Genomic DNA, 20,819 nt, shown 5'->3' with positions numbered 1-20,819 from the left:
CAACGTATTAATTAACGTGTGCGTAAACTAAGTTTTATACGCATTTGGTATTGTTAAGTTTACATGATAATTATACTGTACTTTATTAATTTGTAGAGTTTGTATAATTAGTAAGGTACTTACTTTTGAACACTGAATCTTTTGAATTTGAATTTATGATAAGCTCTTGATTATGTTGTTTGTGTGTTTTGTTTACAGTACCACCCAGTATAGTGTATCACATTATATTCAAAATTCAATATATATTCAATATTCAATTAAACTTTTACGAGTACTCTTGAATCGTCAAAGCATCTACCACTGGTACGGAATGCCTCTCCTACCGAGAAGAACCAGCAAGAAACTCAGCGGTTGCTCTTTTTAAAGATTTTATATACAATATTATATGTGGATAAAATATTATATAGATTACTATTCGGTTTTTCTGGATCATTACTAACCTAAAACTAAATTATATGAGATACTGAAAATTTTTTTCAAAGGATTTCTGCTTTTTCCATGTAAGGACAATAAGTCAAGCTTTCCATACAAAATAATATATACTTAATTAAAACTGACAAGGTATGCCCAGATGTACTACTACTGTACCTAAGTATATAACCAGAAGTTTTACTTCAAGAAAATTCAATTATACTTTGGAATATTTGTACTTACCTATCATCGTCATAACCCATCGCCGGCACACTACTGAGCCCGAGTCTCCTCTCGAAAAGAGAAGGATTTATAGGCGAAGGTCGCTGACCAAGTGAGGATTGGCAGATTTCACACTTTGAGAACATTATGGAGAACTCTCAGGCATGCAAGTTCCTCAAGATGTTCAGGTAGTACTTCAAGAAAACCCAATTATACTTTGGAATATCTCTCTCCTAAAGTTTCTTAAATTACAAAACAACTTTACACTCCACAGGAGGTGTACAAAGTGAACAGTTTCGGCATCACCTTTTAATACGAAACTGCAAGTTCGCGAACAGTCAAAGTTGTTGTTAATTAAAATTCTACAAGTTTAAGGTCCAACGGAATTCTCGGCGGCCATTCGACGTCGCATAATCACTCGGTAAAGATAAAACAAGCTCAACCCTGTGAAAAACTATGTGATGACGGCTAAAGGTCCCTTGGGAGCACTCACACTTTTACGCATCGCGCCGGATGTAACTGTGCATGGTTTTATATTTATTTAGGTCTTATATTTGTCGTCGACGTCATTTCAACCGATAGACGTCCACTAGTAGGTAAAATGTTGCAAGAATCACCACAGAACATGATTTTTTCATTGTACGTGAACACGTAGAGTGGCTCTTTCAACGCTGCATTTTCCGATGCCAAGTCTTCAGTTATGCATCTTGGTACCCCAACCTTGATCAGATTATTCAATAATAATTTGCACGATATTACGTCAATGTCAATAAAATAGAATAATTTTTTATTCAAATAAACTTTTAAAAGTGCTTTTGAATCGTCTGAATAATTTACCAGATATCAGATCCTGTTTATTTAATTTCTAGTTCAATTCAATAATACGGCAGAAATCGCGGGCGGTCGCTAATAATAGATATATAAAGTTTAGTTAACAAATATTTTAAGTTTAGTTCACATAGGTATATAAAAACTTCAAAAAAAAAACTAGCTACAATTCAAAAAAACGTCAGATTAGCGTCATTATGTAGGTAAAATATTTAAAAATCACTTTGTAAATGTTGGAAAGTAACGTATTGGGAATTTTGCGGAATAATCCCGGACATGTGTGATTCGTCCCCTAACCGCTGAGGTTTGAAATTTCCCGGATCGAAAAGGAAATGAAGAGAAGTTTAGCTCCAATTTGCTGGGGCCGCGGAACTTTGGCCCGGGGAAATTAACTGGCCGGAATACTTTCCCGGGATTATCTTTATTTATCTTAGCCTCGGTCGATACCTATCGTCGTAATTAGATTTTTTGGGGCGATCGAATGTCGCTTATTGGATAAAAGTTTTAGGCTAGGCGTGCCCGTTTACATTTTCTTGGGTATCGACGAAAATTTTGATAGAGAAGAGAGAAGTCTCGGTTGGTTTGCGTGATTCGTTTTTTAATGAACTACTAGGTTTATCCCGCGGCTAAGTCTACATTGATTTGGATTTTTAAAGATGTCGTTACCACCATGATTACCGCTGTGATAGCCTATTAGTTAAGATGTCCGGCTCCTATTCGGAAGGTCCTGGGTTTGATCCTGGGCACGCACTTCTAACCTTTCGGAGTTATGTGCTTTTTAAGTTTGTTCATTGGTTTGTCTTTTAATCACGCCACAAGCGAGTAACGAATTTACGTGATTTTTGCATTAACATAGTTAAAGATCTGGAGAGTGACATAGGCTACTTTTTATCCCGGATTTTGTTCCTGGAAAATGAAAGAGTTCCTGCACGATTTTTGAAAACCGAAATCTACATGGACAAAGTTGTGCTAGCTAGTAATTGATAAGATTTAATTAAGATTATTTATGAATTTTATTTTATAGAATTATCTAAATTACGAAATATGAAGCGTTTTTATGAAGAAGAGTTCCACCATGTTTGCATAATATAATTTGATTTAATGTTCTGCTTATTTCTTTGTTAATCATATCGCATGTGTTTTTTTGAATTAAAAATACTTCAAGTGAAGCAAGGAAACATTTTTGTTGCTATAGTGGTAATTTGATAGTGACGAACCAGCTACTTTTCCGATTGTAAACAAAAACTAACTTTAATTTAACTCCATAAAGTTCTAGCTATTACATTATTAGTTTAATCTCCACTTGAATTTTGAATTTGTTTTTTCAAACTCAAACTCAAATTATTTTTATTCAATTAAACTTTTACAAGTGCTTTTGAATCGTCAAAATAATCTACCACTGGTTCGGAATGCTGTTCCTACCGAGAAGAACCAGCAAGAAACTCGGCGGTTGCTCTTTTCAAATTTACAATTTACAATAATATGCCTATATATATATATGTTTCGATCAACTCAGAGTAAGTTCTTAAACCTAGTTTATCATCAGCATTTTTCAGAGCAGTTCTTACTCAACAGTTTTCCTTCATAACACTTTGAAATTAAGTCTTTATCCCCAGCGTTAATAGAGTCTCTTAAACAGCATTTATAAAGAAAATCCTATTTAAAAGGCTTGTTTTAAATCTCATGACCTAATTTCATGAAAAGAGAATTGTCGGCTAAAACAACATTGTTTTCGAAAATAAGTAAGTGCATTCTGTCGTTGAAAATTTCCCGTTACGCCCCAGATATTAAATGGCTGGATGGGTGCCAAATAAGTTAGGTATCTTAACTTTTTCTTTTATTAATCACAGGAATCGAAATGTAGTTCGCTTAATCTCGCCACAGAGAAAATAGGTAAGTTTTTAGGGTTCCGTACCCAAAGCGTGCAACGGGACCTTATTTCTAAATCTCCGCTGTCGTTCGGTCTGTCTGACAGCGGGCTGCATCTCATGAACCGTAATAGGTAGAGTTAAAATTTTCACAGAGCGTATATTTCCAGTACCTAATGGAAAACCAATATGGCGAGTTTAAAATGGCCACTATTTAAATCAAAAAAATTGCATAGTGTAATGTCTTGTATGATGTTATGAAACGTTCATGTGCGTGTCCGACTCGTGCTTGACTGGTTTTATTTTACACGACTGATGAAAACAAGAGTATAATGTTTTCAGGGCACATGTATGTATGTTTGTGTTTCTTTATTTTCACCACAAATTCTAAATGCCTGATATTTGGATATAAATATAGTAGATGTAGGAGAAAATCTGAACAAAAGCTTATTTTATTATTAGCGCTTAATAGTTAGGAAAGCCGTAGGTTGCTTCCTTTTTCGTAAAATCAGGTTTATTTTTATTGTTTAATCATCTTCATGGCTAATGTTTGAACATAGTATAACAAAGAACAAAAATAAAAGAAACTTAGGTAATTAGGCTTGCTATAAGAAAACCGCACGTAACAACTTTATTACAACTTGCGTGGAAAATAAATTGTACAACTAATCTTATCTGGCACCGTTATCTACCTACTATCATACAGAAAATAGATAAAAATGACAGTATTACATTTTTGACAAACTGTATAAACCTTTAGTATGTAGACCACAAAAAAAAAATTGTAGCCTCAGTGAAATCTTAGAAAAATAAGTTGTTAAAATTGTAAATTACTAGATTATGTCCTTCCACTTTGTATATAGATTAAGGTTTTTAAAAATCCCGTGGGAACTTTTTGATTTTCCAAGATAAAAAGAATATCTCTCGATCAAGCCACCTTTCAAACAAAAAAAAAACTAAATTAAAATCTGTTTATTAGTTTAGGAGCTACGATGCCACAGACAGATACACAGATACACACGTCACTTATAACACCCCTCTTTTTGGGTCGGGGATTAAAAATACCTACTCGCGTCGCGTTTTGTCACGAGGCTTCTTATTCACACATTACTTAGTGTTAGTTTTCTCTTATCTATCGCTTAGAGAAACGAGGCAAAAGTTCAGACTCTGCCCACCCTCGTTAAGCGCTTGGACATTTGTTGGTAGTTTTTGCTAACGAATTGTGTATAACTTATAATGGGTCGGTCGTGCGAGGACGAAAGTTATTCCAACGTCTTTATTTTAGAAGTCTTAATTATATTTGTTCTAGTTTTGGATAGTAGCATTGCTCTTGGATATTCCGAGGATTCTGTACTCGGGTAGGTATGTATTTCGACATTTTGCACGATAAATGAAAAATTATTATGCATAAAAGTAAATAAAAAAATTTTAATAAAAGGTTTTTATATATATATATATATATATAAACCTATGTAAGAATGTACAGATACAAACCTTTCATATGACACCCAATTTGGTTTAGTAATCTTACTTTTAAAGTTGAAAATACTAATTATTTTTTATGACCACATTTTAATTTTATTTTGTGATGCGTAACCACAACTTCACGGTTTTCGGATTTTTCCCTTTACTGGTCCCTACCTACCTACCATAATTCTAGGTCAACGGGAAATACCCTATAGGTTTGTTGACATACAAGACAAACACACAGACAGTCAGACAGTGTGACAGACAGATAACGACACTTCGTTGTCTGTCTGTATACCTTATAGGATTCTTTTCTATTTTTTCCCGTTCAGGTTTTCCTTTTTCCCGTTTGAGGTGCAGAACCCTAAAAAATGTACATACCCCATCCAAGCTAGTGTATTTCCAATTTATTTAGTTTCACCATTACCAAACGCTCGGTACCTAAATGCGAATCAATTTAAAACTAAAGTCCGTGTTGTAAATCGCGTCGCATCTGGGGGTAAGCGCGTTCCCACGGGTGCAACGAACCGCTCCTAAACAGGAACGGCCCTAACTCCAATCTGGACTCGGCGGGAGGACTTTTGAAAACGCTAACGATCGACGTATTGAGTGCGGTTGTCCAGTTGTGTCGACCAACGATGGTATACTAATGTCGACACCAATGACAAGGTCATTGGTCGACACAATAAATTATTTGGTTGTAAAGGTATTTCTAAAACTGGTGATATTTTGCGTAATGAGATCAGATTTTCAGTAGAATAAATTGTTATTCACTTTATAATGGCTGATTATTGAATAACCAACTAACAATATTCAAATAATGTTCAACTGAGAAATAAAACTTTAAGCAAAGTTTTAACAGGAACGGTCCTAACTCCAATCTGGACTTTGAAAACGCTAACGATCGACGTATTGAGTACGGTTGTCCAGTTGTGTCGCCCAATGATGGTGTAATATCGGCACAAAGTAATTCATCACATCATCATCATTTTATTTAGAGTCGATGCCTTTAGCAAAGCACCAACTTCGAGAGCACTTCGCTGACGAAGTGCTTTGCTATGATTTAACCGCAGCGCCGTCGAACCAGCAGAAATAGTTTGACACTTAGTTTTACTACAATGTGGCTACAATCTATTGTTGCCTCGGGTCTTTACGAAATACCTATTTCCCTTATATTTAAAAGTTATAGTGAAATAAAAAGACTCACATACATAAACTTGAAATCATTACACTCTCTTTTTTAAGTAGTCGTGTAATAGTAAAAGAAGTGTCGATGCCATTGGCGAACCGCAAACTTCGTGAGCACTCCGTAAGCGAAGTGCAATTGGCCGGCCGTCGAACCAGCGGAAACAGTTCGACACTTAGTTTTTACTACAATGTGGCTACAATGTATTGTTGCCTCGGATCTGAACGGAATACCTATTTCCCTTATATCGATTGTTAAATAGGCACTTTAGAGATCCTGTGCTAAAAACACCGAGCTAATATCTTAAAATACAAAAGACTTGTTCTGGCTGACTGATCTATCAACACAGCCTTCACAGGTAGACACTTTAAATTTGGAAAGGATTTTCGGAAACATCCCTAAGTATTAAAGTCCGTCATTTTTCAAGTTATATCTATGAAAATTGGTATAGTGGCTTTTCGTCAAAAATTAAGAAACACGTTTCAGAATTTTTAGGAATTCTACCCTAGGGGGTTAAATAGGGGTTGAATGTTTATAGGTAGGTCTATAGCACAAGTAAAGGAAAAAACCTGAAAACCGTGAATTTATGGTTAGGTACATCACAAAAAAAAATGTGTTCATGGACAAATATAATTAGTATTTTCAATTTTCAAAGTAAGATAAAACTGTACCAAGTAAACTATATCAAGTGGGGTATCATATGAAATGGTCTTACTTGTACATTCTAAAACAGATTTTTATTTATTTTTGTGCATAATAGTTTTTGATTTATCGTGCAAAATGTCGGAAAAAATACCCGAATACGGAACCCTCGGTGCGCGAGTCTGACTCGCACTTGGCCCCTTTTTTTGTAACAAAATTGAGCTTGTTGTTACAATATTTTGTCTATCACAGAATTCAGCAAAGTAACGTCTACTTCTATCAATCATGTGATACGTTATGGTGGAAGTACGGTATATTTATGAAGGATTAATGGTTTATATCCCCGTGTATGACGCCTGTATTACGCGCACAAAAGGTACAAAGCCTCAAAGGTCTTTTGTGATGTCGAGGGTACCTATAGCTTCTACTATAATAAAAGTTCTTTTAACTGCCGGTTTTTGAATGTACGCATATTTCAGTATTCTTGTAAATATTATACCTACATATACTTATGTGTCTTTGTATTTTCATTTTTAACCCCCGACCCAAAAAGAGGGATGTTATAAGTTTGACGTGTGTATCTGTGTATCTGTCTGTGGCATCGTAGCTCCTAAACTAATGAACCGATATTAATTAATTTTTTTTTGTTTCAAAGGTGGCTTGATCGGTTCAGCCGTTTGAAAGTTATCAGCTCTTTTCTAGTTACTTACTGTAAACCTTCACTTGTCGGGGGTATAATAAGTTTTTAATTTACACTTGTCAGTCTAGTATTTTTTTAACGAAATGATACTATTAATCACTACCCATACTACATATTATAAATGCGAAAATGTGTGTTTGTAGGTTTGTCCTTTAATTACGTCGCAACGCAGCAATGCATTGGCATGATTTTTTACATAGGTATAGTTAGAAACCTGAAGAGTGGCATAGGCTACTTTACAGGATTTTAAAGACATAAATCAACGCAAATGAAGGTACGAGCATCAGCCAGTAATTATATTATATAGAGCAGCGTTCAGGGGTTTGATCCTGGACACGCACTCAAGTAACTTTTCGGATTTATAGAATTTATTAATTTATTAATGGTGGAATAGAAATTGTTGCTACGAGTAGCTCAGTGAAATAAAAAGTTGTTGTTTATTCCGCAAGATTTATTGCTGCAAGAAGCAAATAATGATTTATGTAAGTACATTTAATTAGAGCTTTCATACTTTACATTGAAAAAGCTTTTATTAATAGAATATCTATACCCACATATAATATCATTGATTACCCACAATATAAGGGACTAATAAAATGAGAGGGCGGTGCAAAAAAAATGCATTCTCACCCACGAGTGTCGATAGTAATAACCATTAGAGAGCTCCGTTTACCCACCATGGCAGTTTAAGTATATAAAAAAATCATTGATATACCTAATAATGATGCGCAGTTCCTTTGAAGTGTGATGATGCCATCAACTGCAATTACTTACATATGAAAAATGGTTTATTTAAATTTTTAAACACCGCAATTACCGACTTTCTTGCTTGTTCTTCTGGTAGGAAGGGCATTCCGAACTAGTGCCAGTGGTGGATTTATTTGACCAATCAAAACCACTTATTTAAGTTTGTTTGATTCATTGAACGATTATTTAACTATAATTTTAGCTTATTTTTGGATTCCTTTTGGACACAATTTGTACATCTTTGATTTAGTACGTCTGTGATCGTGGGGTATAGTTGACATACTGTGCTAGCCACTGTGCCGACGTTTGGGGGTAATGTTCCGTGGAGTTGGGTAATCAGTAAGAATTTGGGAGGGTAAATTATTTTTCCACCGAATAAACCCATATTTGTATTATAAATAGGAGTGTTATATTTTCACAGCTTAGCTAATGAACCAATCATTACTGTTGCCAAAGAGACAGCTTGAATACTTCATAGAGAAATGCCTATGTATGGGATTTAAAAACGTAGCTAGGCGTGGGTAACAAATTGCATCAGATATTTAGGACCCACTCGAAACTGTATATCTTATTCTAAGTGTATCTAGGATCGTGACGTACAAAAATATAATATTCGACATATTGTGCTTTCCAATGTACCGTGTTTGGGGGTAATGTTCCGTGGGGTGGGGTAATCAGTAAGAAACATGAGGGTAAATTAATTCCTCAAATATTTTCCATCAAATAAAATAAAATATTTCGACTTCCACGCGCCAGCTGTCGATAATATTTTTTTCGCCTTTCGAAGGGTATAAATATTTGTATTTTATTTTTTCAAGAGTACTTATTTACATATTTCTATTTTTGTATGTAATGGTTTATTAACTAAGACTTGAAATCTAAGTGTGTACAAAATAAATGAGTGTATGTTAAGATACTTTTTCTGAGATGAGACTCGTACCTACTCAGTGATGATGATGATGATGATGATGATGATGATGATAAAATTATAGATACCAATAATAAAAGTTGCCAAACTGATAACAGCTTTTAACATATCGTCATCATCATGATCAACCCAAATCACCCTTACCGGGAATCGAACCCGGGACCTCCCTATAAGATCACTGTGCCAGGGAGGTCATCAAAACTTTAAGTTAAATATGGATTACAAACATATTTCTTTTGTCCCCAGGGCAAGGCGAAACGAGAGCAGTCGCTTGTAGAGCTAAAGGAGCACATACACAAGTACTACATCCCGCTCGGCAGACAGTTCATGGTGCTGTTTCCCGAGGGGGGCTTCCTACACAAGAGGAGGGAGGTCAGTCAGAGGTTAGTAAGAGAGAGCAGCCGCTTGTAACAGCAGGGTAACAAAGATACATACATACACACAAACTTTCGCCTATATAATATGAGTGTGATGTGTGATGCTAAAGTGTCTGTTTGCTGGTTTGTTGGTTTGTCTTTCAATCACGCCGCAACGAGCAACGGGTTGGTATGGTTTTTTACATGGGTATAGTTAAAAATCTGGAGAGCGGCACAGCATTGACCCAGAATCCCTTTCATCCCAGAAAATCAAAGAGTTCCCACGGGAATTTTCAAAACCTAAATCTAACAATCTGCCAGCTAGTTATTTCTAACTGAACAAGTGTAAATTAAAAATTTATAACACCCCCGACAAGTGAAGGTTACAGTAACTAGAAAAGAGCTGATAACTTTCAAACGGCTGAACCGATTTTCTTGAATTATAGCTCTCTCTTGAATTATAACACTCTCTAACAACAATAAAAAAAAAGTAAATTAAATCGGTTCATTAGATTAGGAGCTACGATGCCAGAGACAGATACACAGATACACACGTCAAACTTTAACACCCCTCTTTTTGGGTCGGGGGTTAAAAATAATATAGAACATTGCGCTGCAGATGAAAATATTTTTTAATAAACATTTCCTAAGTAAACACTGGGAACAGGCTAGAACAAACTAGAAATAAGAACGTAAAAATGGAAACCTAATGGAAGGCTTTAGTTATCGATATTTCTTGGAGCAATACCCGTAGACAAATCGTAGGCACTCTGCAATAACGAGCGCCGGCTTCCATTAAATTGGTCCTTGTAAATAATACGGGAAATAAAGTCGTCGGGCAACGGGTAAAAAGCAATGCTTACAGCCTCCTTCTCGAAGGGGATACGTAATACGCCACGTTTCCCTCTTCTTATAGTACTTGACCACTGGGTCCATTAAGTGTATAGCGACAATCAAATTTGTTTTTATTCGATGATAAGCTAACGATGATCGAAAAGCGCTTATTTCGGTAGAGAGCATGATAATAGAATAGAATAGAATAGATTTTTATTCAAATAAACTTTTACAAGTGCTTTTGAATCGTCAAATAATTTACCACTGGTTCGGAATGCCGTTCCTACCGAGAAGAACCAGCAAGAAACTCGGCGGTTGCTCTTTTCAATTGTGCAATTTACAATAATATTCTATACTATACAAGCAATTGCAGACCCGCGCATTGCTGGAGCGAGTCAAATCCATGCTTTTTTATCATTTACATAATCTTCGATTGTGTAATATGCTTTTGCCAGGAGCATACTTTTAATGGATTTTTTAAACTTTGGTAAAGGCAAGTCTAATATTGACTGTGGAATTCTATTATAAAATATTACACTCATTCCCACAAATGACTTTCCCACTTTTCTGAGGCGGAGCGTAGGAGTTGCGAGCTTATTACGATTTCTAGTTGGCCTGTCATGGAAATCACCGATTTTTTTGTAGCTGAGGATGTTTTGTCGTACAAAAATTATATTATTGTAAATGTATTGAGAAGCTACTGTAAGAATACCTATTTCCTTAAATTTCTCTCGTAGGGAATCGCGCGGTTTTAAATTATAAATTGCGCGTATTGCCCTTTTTTGTAAAACGAAAATTTTTCCAATATCTGCCGCTTTACCCCATAGCAAGATTCCGTAAGACATAATACTGTGAAAATAGGCAAAATATACAATTTTTGCAGTTTCCACGTCAGTTATCTGTCGAATCTTTCTAACAGCGTAAGCAGCAGAGCTGAGTTTGCCAGCAAGTGTTGATATATGGGCGTTCCATTGAAGCTTTGCATCTAAAGTTATCCCCAGGAACACGGTGGTCTCCTCTACTTTCAACATATCATTATTTATCATTAATTTTATGTTATTTGTCGTCTTGGTATTGGGCAGTGCGAATTCGACACACTTGGTTTTCTTTGCATTTAAAAGCAAATTGTTAACAGTAAACCAGTGAGTGACCTGCGATATGGCTCTATTTACATCGTCATAATTATTCTCATTTCTATCTAATTTAAAAATCAAAGACGTATCATCAGCAAATAGTACAATATCGCAAGTATTTTGGACAAAATATGGTAGATCGTTTATATATACCAAGAACATGAAGGGACCTAGGATAGAGCCTTGAGGAACACCCATTAATGAGGCTGATCCGGATGACTTCACATCATTTACACATACTGTTTGTATACGATCACTGAGATAAGACGCAATAAGACTAAGCGCAGTGTCTTTGACTCCATAATAGCTCAATTTAGCTAAGAGAGTCTCGTGCTCAACGCAGTCGAATGCTTTAGACAAATCACAGAAAATTCCAACGGCATTCTGTGAGTTCTCCCACGCATCGAATATATGCTTTAAAAGCATTGCGCCCGCATCGATTGTTGATCGTCCTTTAGTAAAACCATACTGCTCCGAGTGAAGTAATTTATTCAAGTTAAAGTGCAAGAGCAGTTGGTTGAGCATAATTTTTTCAAATATCTTGCTAAAAGTCGGCAAAATCGAAATTGGCCTGTAATTATTTGGGTCACTTTTACTGCCCGATTTGAAAAGAGGAATCAATTTACTGTATTTCATAAGATCTGGAAAGGATCCTGACTCTACGGACTTATTAAAAATTAGAGCAAGATATGGAGCAACAATATCAATAATATTGCTGATTACTTTTACTGATATCCCCCATAAGTCTCCTGTTTTTTTGTACTGTAAAGATTTGAATACCTTAATAATATCATGTGGGGTAATTTGTTCAAACTTAAATAGTACACTGCACTCAGAAACATTGCCCCTAAGAAGATTATAGGCTTCTGTTGGCGACGAGTTAAGGGAACTAGTAGTGGTAACTGGGATGTTTCGGAAAAAGTCCTCAAATGTCTTTGCAATTTCTATGTCAGAGTCAGTAATGTGATTGTTAATTTTAAGTTCCAATTTATTATTATTTTCCATTTTATGTTTCCCAGTTTCATCTGTGATGATTTCCCAAGCTGCTTTTATTTTATTATCTGAATTAATAATTTTTCGTTTTATGTGAATTGACTTAGCTTGTATGCAAACATTTCTAAATAATTTTGAATAATTTCTTACATATTGAACAAAGGTTGGAGTAAAATTATATTGCTTTTCTGCATACAAGTCAAACAGCTTATTCCTACTTTTATAAATGCCAACAGTAGCCCACTCACTAAATTTAAGATTTTTAAACAATCTTTTTTCTATGATTTTAAAAATAGAATTAAATTGGGAATTTATTAAGTTAAAAAAAGCATTATACAGTTCATCCGGACCACCCTGTGTAAGGTCAAGTGAAGGTAAGGTGAATAAAATATTATGTTTGAATTGCTTTACTTTTTTAGTAGTGACTGGCCTATACTTTACTACTTTTATTGTATTTAGTTGACAGCTGGGAACAGATATCATTTGTCCACAGTGGTCGGATCTAAGATTGGTGATAATGGATTTTTTAATAATTTTACAATCACCAAAAATGTTATCAATACAAGTAGCTGAAGTTGCAGTTACACGTGTGGGCTCAACAAAAATGTTTTCTAAATTAAAACTTTTAAATAAGTTAAGTAATCTATCTGTAAAGGAAGTGTGAAGTAAAATATCAATATTAAAGTCTCCACAAATCAATAATTTTTTTGATGACCTACATATCCGCCTCAGTGCCTCCTCCATGACGTCCTCAAACAGAGAAAAGTCACCTGAAGGAGGTCGGTATGCGCAAACTATAATATATCGCTCCAGCTCAACACAGGACAGCTCAATAGTGCGTTCGACCGAAAGATTAAGAATGTCTTTTCGTTCCTTGTAATTAATGTTGTTGCGGGTTATTATCATAGATCCTCCGCGAATAGCCTTCTTTCTTGTGAACGCACTTGACAATGAATAATTTCCAAGATTGACAATTAATTGATAAGATAAATAGAGCATAAATAGATGATGGTAATCAGTTTCTACATTACATCTTATATAAACGTTAAATCGGCTTTCTTAGACCACTTAGTCTTAGGTCTTAGCTAAAAAAAGCTAAACGCTGATGTAGACATAATAAAGCGACGAGTCTGTATACAGGTGATTGTATATGCGAAATTAAGGTGTGACGAAAATTTCTAATGTGTTGGTCTTTCAGTGTAACGTTGAAACCACAGAATACATTTAGCACAATATGGAAATATTGTGAATTAAGATCCCAGCATGTTAACTAGTTGTGTAGGCCTACTGCTGTTTTGAAAGACACAATGGGATGATCACGATCAATCCTAATTAGCTGTCTCGTACTATTGGCTGAAATGCACAGTTGTTGCAGCAAAAATACCATAAATTCAGACATACACAACAGTGGGGATTGTAATCATATCATGTGATAATCACAACTTCCGTGTTAAGTGGGCGGGAGTATCATATCTTCTCTCTTAGACGGGTTACTCTGTGGACATTGGGTATTCGATCCAAACCCGATATATGGTATCGACGGAGGCTTTGTGTTGAATGAAAACATAATTGGTTATTACGAAGCCCACAATGATATAAAATGGAACTTCTTGGCAGCAAATAAAAACTGAATCATAATTTTTTTGAGAGCATTCAACTCGATATGTATTTATTTGAACAATGCTTTCATTATAACAATTGAGGTTATCAATCTGAGTTGTACGAGTATGTATTTTTTTGTGAACTCTTTCTTTTTTGGAGTGATATTGATGCTCTTTTTTCTTAATTTCATAGGTTGCATCTACAATCCGGATTCTATAAAATCGAAATACATTTAGTTCATTTGGGACAACTGCCTAGTGTTTCTTATGCTACGTCTGTGACTGTACCACTGCACTGCGCGGTTCTATAAGTAGATTCTACTGAGATGAGCCGGTAAGAAACTCAGCAGTTGCTCTTTTCGAAACAAAAAGTTACAAAATTGTCAATGTAAAAATTCACTTAATCTTGTGGACAACTGAAACCTCGGTCGGTTGCTTCAACTCATTCGTCTTTTAGGAATTTATTTATTTATCATAGAGGTCTCTTAATTTATGTTTTTATAAATGAAAATAGCGAGCAAAAGAGCAGGTGGGTCACCTGATGTTAAGTGGTAACCGCCACCCATCAACATTTGCAACACTAGACTTTCAAGAATTTGACGAATGATGCAGCAACGGTGGTTTCCGAGTCAACGGACCCAATGGCCACAGATACTACACCATCTGAAGGGATGGAATGTGGGGATGACTCTCCAGCTCGCAGCTAGAACACATGGGATACTTTGAGACTGGATACGACTAGAGTGTGGTCGCTAGACAGGCGGATTTTAATTTATGTTAATTATATTTATATTGCTTGTTCCAGGTTTGCGGAGAAGAATAATTTACCAAAGCTAGAATACGTGTCTTTGCCTCGCGCGGGCGCCATGAAGATTATAATGGAAGAAGTGGGACCACAGAACCCGACTGCGAGTACGTCAAAACAAGGAGACAAGAGAGGTAAGCTTACACTACAAAAAAAAATAGTTATGTCCTCCCGACCGAATTTCAGCCACGGCGACCAATATCCTTAGAGATTAGCCAACTGCGCGGGAGATGTGAGCGCAAACAATTCTGTACTCTCTGTTCCCTCACTCACTTAGTCCGATGGGCAGGAAATCTGATAAGACCGGAGATAGATCAGGCGCAGGATTACGTGCTCTATAAGGCACGGGGGTGAAACACCGCACAACATTCTTACTCCAGGCTATTTCTACTGAGAATTTCTTAATTTATATAATATTTATTTAATAAGATTTATTTATTCAGATGAAATCTAGAAAAAATATACCTAGCTGGTTTATTTGGTACTATCCAACACTAGCTTTTCCTTTCAGCAAAGATTGCCTGGTAGAGATTGCTCTAAGCAATAAGGCCGCCTATGCACATAATTGTTTTATCTGTTTTCTTCCTTCTGTACTGTTCGTTTACATATTTTCGTGTGCAATAAAGACGTCTATCTATCTATCTAGCTGGGATACTTTTAAAAATACATTGTGTGAGCTTTGCTTAACCGGGGTTTAGTAATATCTTTGTTTCATAATAAGCTAAATATTGATGAAAATATATTTTTATCACCAGATGACGTAAACCAGAACAACACTCGGATCATCGACACAAAAAGCGGTGACACCATAGAGTGGATACTGGACGTCACCATCGCGTACCAAGACCGCATACCCCTCCACCTGCAGGACATAGTCTGTGGCACTAGACCTGCATGTCGGACGCATCTGCATTACAGACTGTACCCTAGCAGTGAGGTTGGTACATTTTTGGATACATCTTTATTACAGGCTGTACCCTAATAGCTGTACTATTACAGAGCCAACTACTACTACTACTAATACTACTACTAATACTTATAATATAATACTTATAATATATGTAATATTACTAATAATTACTAATATTACAGAGCTAAGGTAAGCTTAACTTAGGTATTTATACAAAGATTTGTATGAAGCACGTTGTATACTGCAGAATGACATGAAGGAATATAACACTATAGAGTGAGTACTGGATATCACCATCGCATCTACATTACAAACTGTACCCTAGTAAGTAGTGAGATTGGTACATTTTGGATACATCTTTATTACAGGCTGTACCCTAATAGCCGTACTATTACAGAGCCGAGGAATGAGGTTTTTTCTTTTTTAATTTTTTTACAAAAGAACACTAGCCACGTTAATAATAATAAATATTAGGAATAATTTCAAGTCTCTACCTATTACGGTTCAGGAGGTACAGCATGTTGATAGACAAACAGACGGACAGCAGAGGCTTAGCAATAGGGTCATCGTTGGCCCTGGCATCGTCTTCGGATGCGAAACCCTAAAAAGGACATGATGATACTATTTTAATCTTTTTATAACCAATCAATCAATAATAATTAATAATATTTATTACATATCTATGTGACACGGGTAACAAAATATAAGAGACAAAAAATTCTAACTTTCCCCGGATAAGGCAATAATTTTAAACTTTAATAATATTTTATTGGCCGAAGATCGCATAAATATATCGGTGACAGATTATCTAATCATTTTCCATGCAATAAGCCCTTGGCGAGCGTCCAAACAGAAGCGCTGCCAAAACCTATATTGCCTATTTTTACAGGTCCTTTTTCGATACATTTTATATATTTTTTTAATAATACTTACGTCCTTCGCAGGTTATTGTGTGACTCCTAATTTAGGTATATTAAGTTAACTCATGCAAACAACAATAAGTTTTTAGATATTTTTCAAAACAATATTTTAATATTCAAACGTAGTTACACATATCCGTTTCTATCACGGTAATAAAAACAGCAAATATTATTTCTATTATATTTTTGTATTCTGTGGCACAGTGAGACTTAAATAATGACCCTTATATGACCAAAATATGAGACTAATTATTATTATTATATTCATAAGTAGATGATGCCCGCAAATTCATCCGCGTGGATTTGGATTTTGATTTTCCGGGATAAAAGTTGTCTACCTCAGTTTCCGGCATGTAAGCTAAGTAGGTACCTCTGTACCAAAATATCGTATAAATCGGTTAAACGGATAGCTTTTAAGAATCCCGTGAAACTTTTTGATTTTCCGGGATAAAAAGTTGTCTATGTCCTTCCCCGGGATGTAAGCTAACTCTGTCATCAAAATCAGTTAAACTGTTGGGCCGTAAAAGCTAGCAGACAGACACACTTTCGCATTTATAATATTAGTATGGACAACACATTAACTAAGGATGTTCTGTTTCAGGTACCCACAGACTCAGAAGGCATGACTCAGTGGCTGTACGACAGGTTCATAGAAAAAGACAAAATGCTAGAAGAATTCTACCGCACGGGGCAATTCCCTTCGAAGGGAAACATCCCCGAAGTAGCTAGGCAAGTGAGGCAAGACAATGTACGCTACCTGATCTTGCATCTATTTTTTATAGCGTCAACGTATTTACAATATAGAATTTTCTGTGAATTGTGGAGCTATCTCTGGTAACGAATTTAAATTTTTCTGTAAAGGTCGAAACGCACGGGCGGTAAAATGACCGGTGGTCAAATAGCCGTCTCTATTGATTATTATTTAGCAATATAATATTTTTAGCTGATTTATAAGGTTGAAAACTTATCTGTGTAATGCGCAAGCGAAGCGTTTTGCTCGTCACATTAGACATTCTAAAGTTAGGTTACTCCTTGTATCACAGTTTCATTGATATTTGACAGTTTGTAGTAAGAACGTCCTATAAGCCGTGCAAAGCTCGTCGCTTACACGCTTTGCGTAAAACGACTTACTCTTTTAAGTCAGCTGAGAAAAAAAATTAAAAATACGTGGTAATTTCAGTGTATGGTAAATTGAGATGGCTATATGACCGTCGGCCATTTATCCGCCTTTGAGTTCCTAGCATAAGGTTACTACGAGTTTTGCAAACTCATTAGTATCTGCGTAAATTTTTTTGTGTGACAAATTCTCAGATTATTAACCAAATTCAATGTTATCACCGGCTTAGGGGGTGAACTGAATTTCGTTCATGTTTCTTACCCGTTGTAGTACCTGTTCCTAGATTTACGCTAAAGTACAAAGTGGTTTATTTGCAGCTTTAGTTGGAGGGGAAAGGGAAATATCAGTCTGATATAATCTTTAAAAAATGTTCGTACATTTGTCATTCAAATGAAATCGCGAGCAAAGTATCACGGTCGGTTACAATAGTTTTTACTTCAATAAACCTAAAATGTCAATTTCTTTGCTCGTGAGTTTATTACGCAAACAGTAGTGAGTAAACGCATGACTCTTGAGAAACCTTTCAGTACCTAATCGTGAGGTATTTGTGCAGTAAAAACTCAATGTATACAAATTGGGCATATTTTACAGAAAAAAAAAAATAGAATAGATAGTAAAAATTTTTCATCACGTCATCCATGAAAAGATTAGTTGTAATGATGTGTGAATGATTTTTTTTAATGATTTCCATGTGTAGTGGAACTGTTGTAATTAATAATAATAATTACTTTATGTGTTCTGTGTAGAATTATTATTGATTGTAATGACTGTAATTTAACTTTGGCTATCATTATTTTCCTTCATGAAAACTTTAAGGACATAATTGAACTGTGGATTATAATACCGGAATGGTGTAAGGATTCTAACGATACATCCAAAGTTCCGAGTATTTAGAAGTACGTTTAGCTTAAGTTGTCAAAGACGCTGCATTCGATTCCACTCCATTCTGCAGGTGTGTGTTACACCTAATAACTAATAAGTCCTGTATTTTTCCTTTCAACATAGTTAAACAAAATATTAATTTCTTACAAGGTCTTTTACAATCAATAATAGACGCAAACAGGGTTTTTTTGTGAGTGTAAAGTGTAAGTAGAATGTTTTTGTCAATTTGTTTAGTAATATCATTAGAATTATATTTTCCTTTAGTTTTATATGCGTATCGTTACCTTTACCAAGTATTGACATATCGGGGTGTCTCGGTGTAATGTGCCGTACGTAGTGTAGGTACGAGAGAGTTTCCAAAGTTGTACGATTTTTGGTATACTTAACACAATTTTATTTATTTTTTAATATTCACCACTTTTGGTGGAACGGGGTCATCCAATGTTGCGCTTTTCGTTGCGAGGTCGCAATTTTAGCAACTTTGGGACCCCAAAACTTTGGGATCTATCGGTTTTTCGAACTGTGTGCTCTGCCCATTGCCACTTCAGCTTTGCCTCCCGCTGAGCTGTGTTGGTTGACTCTATTTCTCCTACGGATCTATTACATTTCTGCTCCTACGGATCTATTACATTTCTGTCTTGATCACAGAGAGAAACTAAGCATGGCTTTCTCCGACTCCATTGTCCACTGAGTGACTCTGACTTCTCTTATGAGGTCTATAGTTAGTAACCGTGTTTCGGATGCATAATATTGTGTCCTATTTAATCAATTTTATAAGAGTACAATTACGTTATTGTATATACATTTTAATTTAAAATATGTAAAAGACATGATAACTGAATTCGTAGAACTTTGGAAACTTCCCTGTAGTTGGTTTGTGTTCAAACGTAAAGCACTTGGTGTTAGTGAGAAGTGAATACACTGTAGTGTTGTAATCAAAGCGTGCTGTGACATACAAGTCAATATGTAAGTTTTTCCTTAGCATAGTACTTGCGCTTTATGCTGTACCAAATTTTCATTCGCTGACTATAAAATAGTTATCTTTATAAGGTTTCAACTGACTTCTTTGGGAGCGCTGACTTCGCAACTATAGGTATTCTCATGTTTATCCATACTAATATTATTAACACAGAAATTGACTGCCTTCGCGGTGGAAATGCTTCGATATAATTTGACACAGGGTTATAGCTTGCACCCTGGATAACATATTAGTAGATATTTTTATTCCGAAAATCAAAGAATTCCCTTGAATTAAAAAAAACTAAATTCACGCAGATGATGTTGCGAACATGGACTATTAAAATATATATCAAACCGCTGGATATAAACATTTAAATGCACGTAGATTCTCATAGCAACGCAGACTATAAGAAAGGATTGCACGATTGGAAGAAACTCCAACGGGATTATTAAAAATCTAAAAATATGTGGGTGAAATTGCCATTAATAGATATGCAGGGTTTTATTTTGGGAGCAAAGTCTGTGAGACGAAAATTTAAACATTTCTCTAAGGAACCTTCGCGTCGATTTGAATTTAAAATAAAAAACAAAAAAAACTGCATTCAAAGTTAGGTATTCAGAAAATCCTTCCATTTTTAAACTACGCGTCGAATATTATTTTCACTTAAATAATTTTTCTTTGTTGATTATACCTTCAACCAACGTATATTAGGGAGTAAGACCCGCGTTGGCGCGTTAGTGCCGAGTCAGCGCTCCGTTGAGGAGCAGTCGAAAATCACATTTCACATTCTATTTAATCACGTTCCCGCGCTTCTAAAATAAAATATAAAATCGAATTTTACAAAGGAAACTCTCGGGGCCTCCACGCGCCTTGAATACTAAATTAACATATTGGAGTGGCGCCTCTGAACAAATATAATCTGTATTCCTGTACTTGACAGACGTCACTTTTGGCACAGATTAAAAATGCTTTTCTTTTAGGCTGAGATCTGTAGAGCAAACTTTGCTCAGCTTATGACACTGTTAAAACGAGACGGCGTTATATTGCTTACATTAATCTATCTCGTTTTGAATGAAACTTAAGTCTGAGCAGTGTTAAAGCACCTACGCACTATAAGATCTCAAGCCTTAGCGAGATTGATCCTTTGATTATAAAGTTGTCTAATACCCGTTTTCAATATTCACCAACGTTGATAGTATTTGAGAGTTGAAACACATTAGTAATATGGCCCTTAACTGCCTTGTTTAATAAAGTTTGTACATATATTTACAGCCAGCGCTCCAAGCTGAATCGTTCCGAAATTAAAGT

The 20,819-nt window shown here is 35.5% G+C and overlaps 1 protein-coding gene across 1 annotated transcript in view; it reads left to right on the top strand.

Annotated features, from left to right (window-relative positions):
• The window catches only part of LOC123873193 (acyl-CoA:lysophosphatidylglycerol acyltransferase 1-like), a 175,362-nt gene extending 154,637 nt beyond the window's left edge, over window positions 1-20,725 (top strand). The window contains exons 3-6 of the mRNA XM_045917916.1: window positions 9,246-9,382; window positions 14,722-14,855; window positions 15,477-15,658; window positions 17,153-20,725. Coding sequence (XP_045773872.1) covers window positions 9,246-9,382; window positions 14,722-14,855; window positions 15,477-15,658; window positions 17,153-17,389 — 690 coding nt within the window. The 3' untranslated portion in view covers window positions 17,390-20,725. The remainder of the gene's footprint in view (window positions 1-9,245; window positions 9,383-14,721; window positions 14,856-15,476; window positions 15,659-17,152) is intronic.
• The last annotated feature ends 94 nt before the right edge of the window (window positions 20,726-20,819 follow it).

Source organism: Maniola jurtina, chromosome 16, assembly GCF_905333055.1.
Source record: "Maniola jurtina chromosome 16, ilManJurt1.1, whole genome shotgun sequence".
Taxonomy (NCBI): domain Eukaryota; kingdom Metazoa; phylum Arthropoda; class Insecta; order Lepidoptera; family Nymphalidae; genus Maniola; species Maniola jurtina.
Note: the sequence above shows the minus strand (reverse complement) of the source record. Positions and strands in the feature narration are given on the sequence as shown.